The sequence below is a fragment of the Halichoeres trimaculatus genome, unplaced genomic scaffold, assembly GCF_033239565.1.
Source record: "Halichoeres trimaculatus isolate MK-OKI-2021-1 unplaced genomic scaffold, fHalTri1.1 fHalTri1_scaffold_4, whole genome shotgun sequence".
Lineage (NCBI taxonomy): Eukaryota > Metazoa > Chordata > Actinopteri > Labriformes > Labridae > Halichoeres > Halichoeres trimaculatus.
The window spans coordinates 27,062,875-27,072,384 of NW_027437182.1; the positions used below are offsets into that span (position 1 = coordinate 27,062,875).

General features: G+C 39.3%; 1 protein-coding gene across 1 annotated transcript in view; it reads left to right on the forward strand.

Moving 5' to 3' along the window:
- Nucleotides 1-8,343, forward strand: part of rxrgb (retinoid X receptor, gamma b) — a 29,845-nt gene extending 21,502 nt beyond the window's left edge. Inside the window, exons 3-10 of the mRNA XM_074668815.1 lie at nucleotides 1,809-1,953; nucleotides 3,586-3,765; nucleotides 4,201-4,361; nucleotides 4,749-4,878; nucleotides 6,076-6,208; nucleotides 6,558-6,649; nucleotides 6,937-7,042; nucleotides 7,852-8,343. Of these exons, the coding sequence (XP_074524916.1) occupies nucleotides 1,809-1,953; nucleotides 3,586-3,765; nucleotides 4,201-4,361; nucleotides 4,749-4,878; nucleotides 6,076-6,208; nucleotides 6,558-6,649; nucleotides 6,937-7,042; nucleotides 7,852-7,999 (1,095 nt within the window). The 3' untranslated portion in view covers nucleotides 8,000-8,343. The remainder of the gene's footprint in view (nucleotides 1-1,808; nucleotides 1,954-3,585; nucleotides 3,766-4,200; nucleotides 4,362-4,748; nucleotides 4,879-6,075; nucleotides 6,209-6,557; nucleotides 6,650-6,936; nucleotides 7,043-7,851) is intronic.
- The last annotated feature ends 1,167 nt before the right edge of the window (nucleotides 8,344-9,510 follow it).

A 9,510-nucleotide genomic window follows, 5' to 3' on the forward strand; every position in this document is an offset into this window, starting at 1 on the left:
CTTTATCTGCCAAAAAATGTAAAACCCTTAGATTCTGTATATATATATATATATATATATATATATATATATATATATATATATATATATATATATATATATATATATATATATATATAATGCTTTAAAAACAGGTCTACAAGTCTTGACAGTATTCTGTTCTATTTTGAACATAGAAGAAGAAGAAATAATGTGGAAAAAAATAATTTTTACAACTTAATCTTTTTGAGATCATGCTACAGAGCCAACATCACTATAGGGTAAGATCCAGTCCCATCTTACAGGCATGATTCGGTCTTATGTCATCCTACAACACTATAGGCAGAGCAGCATTGCAGCATTTAGAAAGTAAAAGCTTTCTTTTGACAGACAAAAAGCTGGGAAGAATAGGACTTGTTTTAAATAGCAAATTTGCCTGGACTTTGAGAGATCAAAGACTTTTCTCTGAACAGTACTGTGAAGACATGAGTCTGGTCCACTGAAGTCTATAGTAAATGTCTTAATGCAGTCTGTCCCTCATAGCATGTGTTATATAAAGAATGTATGATACATCAATAATCCATACGTACTGCTTGTAGCTCTTTTCGGCAGCCATGTGTTGTCTGTCTGAAGCTGCATGTGTGTCTCCACAACTGTTTGAGCACAAGGCTTATTTTTCTTCCTACCACATGTGTGAAATCAATTATTTGTGAAAACTGCGTTGAACAGTGCACTGGACCTGCATATGCAAGTAGTCAGGGGGCTGAATGCTTCTATAAGTGTGACTGTTTGCCTCCTGGGCTAGAAGTAGTTGGTGGTGTAGAGGACTGGTGAGCTCAAGGAAAACAGGGAGACAGAAGAAGAAAATCTCTTGAACACTGTCCTCTGATGCAAGGTCATGGGCCTGAGTCAGTCAGCCATCTGAGGATATTCAGAAGAGAGTGCACATTGTAAATAAGTGATAGGAAGTGCCTGAGGTGACTGTGGGAAAGATGTCCTTTATGTCATGCCACATCAAATATATAGGACGGCAGGACATAAGTGGGTCAACCCTCGATTCCTTGTGGAGTGCAGATGTTAGAAAATAAACTACCAAACAAACAAAGATGTGCAACACAAACATGCGTCCCGCCTGGTATTCAGAAGTGAGAAAAGGTCAAAGAGAGCAAGCAGGATAAGAAGGAGACATATAGGAAAAAGTCTGAGGAAGACTTGTTGCTCAGGCTAGGGCAGGTTTTATTTGCTCTGCTGAGTAGTTTGAGGTTCCAGGTATTTTCTCTTCTGTTATCTTTTCACAAAGCATCGAGACCTTTTAATGCTTTATGGCATTAGTCACTCTAAGTTGTTTGTTGCTTTTCTTTCACCTTTGATTTCATTTTAAGGAGCTAAGTATGAATGATAATAAAAGGTTCAAGTGGCGCTATAATGTGTCTTTATGTGGCATTTCTGAACAACACATTTAGAGCTCCCTCTGCTGTTTAATTCTGGGAGCTGCACCATGTGAACATGTGACTCCCCTAACACACCTCCCCCTGTCAACAAACATTGAAAAACCTGTATGACAAGCCTGAGACAGAAGCCCCACCCTCTAACTGAGCATGTGATCTCACCCGCACACACTTTCACAATAAAATGTGTGGGTGGGGAGAGAAAAAAATTGTATGGGTGTGCGGAAGACAAAATGAGAAAAAAATAGGGGAAGGGGGAGAGTGCGGTGAGATGGCCCAGCACTTTTCAAGCTGACTTCCCCCCTGCTTCCGTTCAGTTTTGACCACCTCAGCTTTAACTCTGTGTTTTGCTCTTTTCTTTTGTCTTCCTGTTGTCCTCAGATGAATTCTATGAACAGTGTTAGCAGCTCGGAGGACATCAAGCCTCCGCCAGGCCTCCAGAGCCTGGGAAACATCAACTACCAGTGTACGAGCCCTGGGGGATTGTCAAAGCACATCTGCTCCATATGCGGGGACCGCTCCTCAGGTAATGTCAGATGATGAGGATGGGTAGGAGGAATGGGTATTCTAAGTTTACTTCCCCATTTATCACCATCAAAATATAGGAAGAGATTAAGGCAAAGCTAACAAGTTATTTCAGGTTTACTTTCAAGTTATTGTGTCAGGTTAACCTTTTAGTTTAACTGTCAAAATGTTGAAAATCTGCAGGTATTGAAAGTATAAACTACATCATTGTTGCTGGAAGCAGCATAAAGAAACAAGATAATTCAGGATAAATGAGCTTAGATGAAAAAGGAAATGATTTATTAGCTTTAAAAATGCTGATGATCTATTGAACTAGACAAGATTTTTTTATGTTATCTCTACATAAATGACAATAAATATTGTCTACAACTGTTGAGAATCTAACAAAAATGGTATGTCCTTTCAAATAGTGGAAATTGTATACTGCAATTCGTAATTAAGATCACTAAAGAATTTTAGAGCTAATTTGAAAAGGTTTTAGCTGATTATGAAACAGCATAAACACACATTTTGTTGATGCCTCTTTATGACCTACCTACGCATTCAGAAAAATCAGGATTAAGATTAAATGTATCTATTCTGATTTTTTTTTAGCTGGGAAACTGCCTAAAGGAGGTGACAGCCATAGTGACTTGCAGCACACTGGCATTATAAACATTTATGAATGTTACCACTCTAAGGACATAGTTTTGTCTGTTTTCTGACCTCAGCTCTGAAACTGGAGTTAAATGGTGTTATTTTTTTCACATCAACTTGGACAAAAACAGCTTGATCTCTGTGGACGTTTTGATTCTGTGGACCATGATCCACTTCTTTCACATCAGTCCATAAAAGAACTGGCAATGTATTTGCGTTTAGTAATTATGCTCATTAGTCTGACCAAATCACTTTGACAAGTGGAGCCCCTCAGGGTTTAGTTCTTGGACTACCGTTATTTAATATGACATGTTTCATCAAGGACAAATCATGCACTTGGGTTGGTATGCATAACATGGTTATGCAGCTGACGGCAACGGTCATCTGAGGTATAGTCACAAACATATTTCTTACAATCTGAATTATTGTATTTGGGAAGGAGGAGGACATGCATTTTTCAGCATGACTCCAGAGATTTAAGGACAGAAATCTGAGTTATGTGCCTTAATGTTTTTGAAAACTTTAGATTTGTCCTTGCCACATCTCAGCAATAAATAAATCCAGCATTTCATCATCTTAAAAAATTTAAGAAGAAATGCTGATCACTTATAAATGAGAAAAACTTTTTGAATTCTATTCAACATTTTCTGACCCTAGATTGCTGCTCAGTGTTTTGATTTTATTAAACAACTAAATTTTGTTGCATCCCACTTAAACTACTGCTTTTTAGAGTACTTCGGATTGTCCTTGTGTCCTTTCTTTCTGCTTATGCTGAATTATGTTACTAACAGAGGAAAATATGATTTATTGTGACTCTACTGATAAATGTCGTTACATCCTTGCATCTCAAGCCTCCATATTCTGTGTAATCCCACATCATAACATACCATACGACACCGTGCCACATCGTAAACATATTACTACTCATCCTAACATCCCATTTGTCACAAAGACTAGATGGCGAGCAATACTGATACCATGGACTCTGTTTCCACAGGAAAGCACTATGGCGTGTACAGCTGTGAAGGCTGCAAAGGGTTCTTCAAAAGGACTGTCCGGAAAGATCTCACCTACACATGTCGAGACAGCAAGGAGTGCCTGATTGACAAACGCCAGCGAAACCGCTGCCAGTACTGTCGCTACCAGAAGTGCCTGGCCATGGGCATGAAGAGAGAAGGTGTGTGTCTGCATCAGTGTGAGTGCGCGCTTCACGAGAGGTGTGGGCATGTGCTGCAGGCTTGGGCTCTTTGTTATTTAAAACCCCAAACCATCATGATAAATTCATGCTGTGGGGACAAGCAAAGCTCAACCCTGATGAGTTGTGTTTGAAATTCCTGTTAAGATCTCCAAAAATATGTCAGGTTGAACTCTGAATATATCGTCTTCATTTATTTTTTGGCACTTCAGTTGCAAATGTTAAAATGTTTTATGGCTTTGCTGATATTTAAAATGACAATCTGAGAGAATCCTGTGATGTTACACATTGTAGAGTTAATAACAATGATAAAATTGATTCAAGAAATCTAGTATAGGGCATTCTGCACAAAGTATTGTAGCCTTAACCTCATGTGTTTGTGTTTGTGTGTGATGTGTGCTGTGTGCTTGTTTTCAGCGGTGCAGGAAGAGAGGCAGCGTGGGAAGGAGAGGGGGGAGAACGAGGTGGAATCCACCAGCAGTTTCAATGAAGAAATGCCTGTGGACAAGATCCTGGATGCTGAGCTGGCTGTTGAGCCTAAAACAGAGACGTACAACGAAGGCAGCCCCAGCAACTCGGTAAAAAGCACAGACATAGATGATTTAGTGTGACCCATAAAATATTAATGGTTGTTCTTTTGCTGCGAAGCTGAGGCAGTTTCCAACAGTTCAGGGAACCACAGTCTGCTAAAAATATGCAGCTCATCTTGTAAGTCTGATCAGTCATGGGCAAAAAAATATGTAACCAGTTTAATACAGCATGATTTTACTGTTGCAAAGCTTAATAACGGAACTTTCTGTCCCTTTGCCTGAAATGTTCAAAATTCTTTGAGGAACTTATTTGCTCATGAAGCAGCAAAAATAGCCTCAGATGCCCCTGCATTAATCTGAGCATAAATGTCACTGATGACACTTAAATGTGAGTTTCTTTATTTTTATCTTGTTCTTTTCCTGTTCCCCCTGCAGACCAATGACCCCGTCACCAATATCTGTCAAGCAGCAGACAAGCAGCTCTTCACCTTAGTGGAGTGGGCCAAAAGAATCCCGCACTTCTCCGAACTCCCTCTCGACGACCAGGTCATTCTATTACGAGCAGGTAGACACACACACACACACACACACACACACACACACACACACACACACACACACACACACACACACACACACACACACACACACACACACACACACACACACACACACACACACACACACACACACACAGAGTCTCTTGCCTTCAGCAGATGTATATGGACTAATGTATGCATGTAGAAACCCACAAACACACTCATACATATTCTCCCCACAGCGCTGCAGTAAACAGGCCTCTCCGTAACCCATTGTCCTCACAGTGGTGTTATATTTCCTCCAGGGCACTTATTCATCCCCCAACAGGCAGTCTATTTGAGTCTTTTACATTTGCTCAACACATTTTTGCCATCTAGTTTAATGGAGCAGTGAAACCAAATATAACTGGACTATTTGCCAAGTCCCAGCAGTGCACTTTGCAGCTGCACCACTGCTGACCCCTGCTGGTGAGCTGTGGTTTCAGGCCAGTCTCAGACGAGACGACGAGATGTACATGTTGCCATAAACGGGGGTCCCCAAACTTTTTCCTGTCAGGGGGGCCAGGGTCAGTTTGTGAAAAAAAGTGTAGCCGATAGCAGAGGTGACCAAACCTAAATATTTATTGTTTCCCCAGAAAGCCACATATAATCAAATAATAATAACCCTTTCTGGGATGTTGACAGGAAAAAAAAATCAGAAAATGAATAAAACCCTATTAATAAAAAATATCACACTATTTGTGAAATAAATAATTATCAAATAACTCTTTTCAGGTTTTTACAGAAAAAAAGACCATGAAATTGTAACTTTCTTGTAGACACCACTGTTTGCAGCTCTCTCTCATTAACTTCACTGTGAAAACTAGAAAGCAAGCAGGCTAAGAAACTGAACTAAGTGATACAACACCTCCCAGCTCAACACATTTCACTACCAGTTGCATGACAGGATTTTTTTGTAAGGGAGGGGTTTCAGATAGGGCACAAACTGCAGAAGGGTGGAATAGAAAGTTACGTTCTACATGCATGTGTAAGTCTCGATTACATGGCCAGACTGAAAAAAAGGAAAATCATAATGCGCCTCTGGTATTGTTCAGGGGGCCGGGCAAATTGTGCAGGTGGGCTGTATCTGGCCCCCGGGCCATAGTTTGGGGACAACTGCAATAAACTAAAGAGAGATTTTAAGTGTAGTGGTAACAGGTTTTTTCTTCGTTTTTTCTCTCCAGGCTGGAACGAGCTTCTCATCGCTTCGTTCTCACATCGCTCAGTCACGGTAAAAGATGGCATCCTGTTGGCGACAGGTCTCCATGTACACAGAAGCAGCGCCCACAGTGCTGGAGTGGGCTCCATCTTTGATAGGTACGAGGCATGATATCTCAAATATTAGCTCCAAACACCTCACACAGCTGTTTCACAAAATTTTTGACACTGCAGGGAATTAAAGGAACAGATGAAAAGAGTGTTGTTGTTCTTTCTCATAATTTCTGTCCTGTTTGCATTTTTCTCTTAAAGTTCTGTGTAACCAGCAGTGTGCAATAATCGAGCAAACCTGTAGAGACGTAGAGTACATATTCATTTGTAGACTTAGGCAGAGTTTATTGAAATATGCATGTTTTGACTGCTGTTTCATTCATACATAGTACATTTATATTTTGGTGTCATTTAAGTGAAATTCATTGTCCTTCAATGTTAATCGGATGTTTTGCAGAGTACTAACAGAGCTGGTTTCCAAAATGAAAGACATGCAGATGGATAAGACAGAACTGGGCTGCTTGCGAGCCATCGTTCTCTTCAACCCAGGTGATTATTTGTTGAAATGACAAGATCTGATGTGTTGCTTTAATTGCCTCCAGGATAAATTCATTAAACTGTTGACTGTTAAGTCTGATTGCTGTAACACTTTTGTGCACATGGTGGATTTTTATATATTCAATTCACAGGAAATAAATGTAACTCAGTACCATTATGACTTCTTCACAGTCAACTAATCTGTATCTCTAGTAAAAATATAAAAACACCATGGCTCAGAGATATCTCGTTGTCCGAATGTAATACTTTGCCTAACTGTTAGTATTTGTTTGTTTTAGACGCAAAAGGTCTTTCAAACCCACCGGAGGTCGAAGGACTGAGGGAAAAAGTATATGCGTCATTGGAGTCATACACAAAACAGAAATACCCAGACCAGCCTGGCAGGTAGGAAATGTATCACATTTAAACATTAATGTGTTTGTGGTGTGATTTAACAGAAGAGCCGATGGAGCCCAAACTACTGAAAAAGTCCATGTTGTTTCTGATAGAAAGCACTCACTCACAGTGTATTGGAGTTTGTTGTGTTTAGGGCAGACCAGTAAGCCTACAACAGGGGAGACCTTGGAGAGGGTGGGCAAGAGAAACTCAACTGTGTTGGCTTGACTCTCCACTTTCCTTGGTTCTAAATCCAGTCAAGTATCTGTGGGATGTGCTAGACAACCAAGTCTGATCCACAGAGGCCCCACTTAACGATTTCCAGAATTTTGAAATGTGATATTGTCTTGTTAGCAAAGCAACGTACACCTTCAAAGGTCTAGTGAGTCCTTGTTACATAAAGACAAGACAAGGCCCTGATATAACTGAATAGGGGGCACCAGAGTATTAGGAAGGAAGTCACAGTGCTACGGCTGATTGGTGCATAGGTGTAAGTGATGCACAATATTTGTATTTTAAAGCTAAGAATGACGGTGAACTTTGACACATGATAGACCCTGCTATGCCCAAAGTGCCAATCTCTGTTTTCATTTTTCATCCTTTTTATTCAAATTCTGCATGTTTTTTCTTTCACACTATCAGTAATCGTTTTGATAAAAACAAATGTGTGACACATTTTTTTAAGTGCTGGTCTTACTTTTTAAATTTTATTCTTTAGTTTGATTTTCTCAATGTGTTTGCATATTGTTTTCACATGAATGTAGACTTTTACTATGGAAAAATGTCAGCCTTTGTCTTCTCTCTGTCTCTTTTCTCAGGTTTGCCAAGCTGCTGCTCCGCCTGCCCGCCCTGCGCTCCATCGGCCTCAAGTGCCTGGAGCATCTGTTCTTCTTCAAGCTGATCGGGGACACACCCATCGACACCTTTCTGATGGAGATGCTGGAGGCTCCACATCAGATCACATGACACCAGTCCCCCCCTTCCCCCTGTATATACTCCCACGCTGCCAGCGAAAAAAGGATGGAATAAAGAAAGACTTGATTAAACTTGCAAAACAGCATATTTTGTACCTAGGACAACGTTGTAATTAAAATGGAATAAAAAGTATTTGGAGGTTGTGGGGAGAATGGAGGACTGAGTACGCTGTCAAAATGAATACTAATAGAGTTGTTAACAGATTTCTTTTGTAAATAGGTAATTTCAGGTGTCCATTTAAAGAGCAACCGAATGCAATTTAAAAAGGAATCATATTTTATTCAAAGAGGAATTGTATAAAAACAAACCATTCTTGCATTTCTTAAAACACATTTGAGAATTCTTACAGAATAAAGCTATTTAAAAATGTATCTACAATGTACTGTTTTTGCTGTCTTATTTTCATATCATTTGTGAGATAGATGACAACTACATCACCTATTAATTGGGCTTTTAAAGCCAATCCATACTGTTTTGAAGTTTTTTCTGGTGTTATTAAATTCCAGACAGATAATATTTTTTATCTTATTAATGATGCAAAACTGCCTTTTATTATGTTCATTCCAAATCAGCATAGCAAGATTTTACCTGAAGTTTTCTCTGGTAAACGGTATATGATTACATATTTTTACATAAAGGCAAAAAAGTAATAAATATTAACAGATATAAATAACCACTTTAATTTGTAAATAATGTTGAACGTCCTTGAACTGTCCTTTGTAATCCAAAAAAACAGGCAGAAAGTATTTGTATTAGACATGAAATTTGTAGGCCTTGATTTCCAGATTTTCTCCACTAGATGGCGACCAAAAAGAGTAAACACAAAGAAACAGTCTCTGGGTTTGTTGTACAGTTTGTGGTCAGTGCGAAAGTCACCACCGCCAAGACTTTACTACTAAGAATCTTAGGGACTATAAAATGAAGACATCGGCTAAATAAAACGAAGACAGACCAAACCATCAGACAGGTCGATTAACCCCTTATTAATTTCACATTAATGGGAAGCCCAGCCACTCACGATGTCTGTTGATAGTCAGATACAGAATGGGATAATTTACAACAATAAAAGAGAGAGCTTACTGGAACACCTGTTTGACCCATAGCGATAATGGTGTGTACAAATAGCCTACTCTGACGTTTTGCGGAAATTAAATAATCTTAAACCGTCGAGTTGGCCCTAAGGCTCTTTTGTTGAATATTTATGTTTCCCGCCTTTTACCATTTATCAGAAGCCTCTCCTGCAATTTTTAATGTGATAGCAAACAACACACGATGATGTTTACAAACTAAAACCAAGTTTTTTTTAGTAAATGGCTAACCCCAAAATCAAGTTGAAATTATTACTAAAAAGTATCAGTGATTTGCTTAAACTATGGCATATCTGGCCGGTCGACATGCTCTTAGATTCCTTAACTCTTACAGTGATATCGGTTAATAAAGAAAAAAGTATAATTTCTGGTCAATGATAACTGCTAACATAGGAGGACGCGCGCGCGCACACT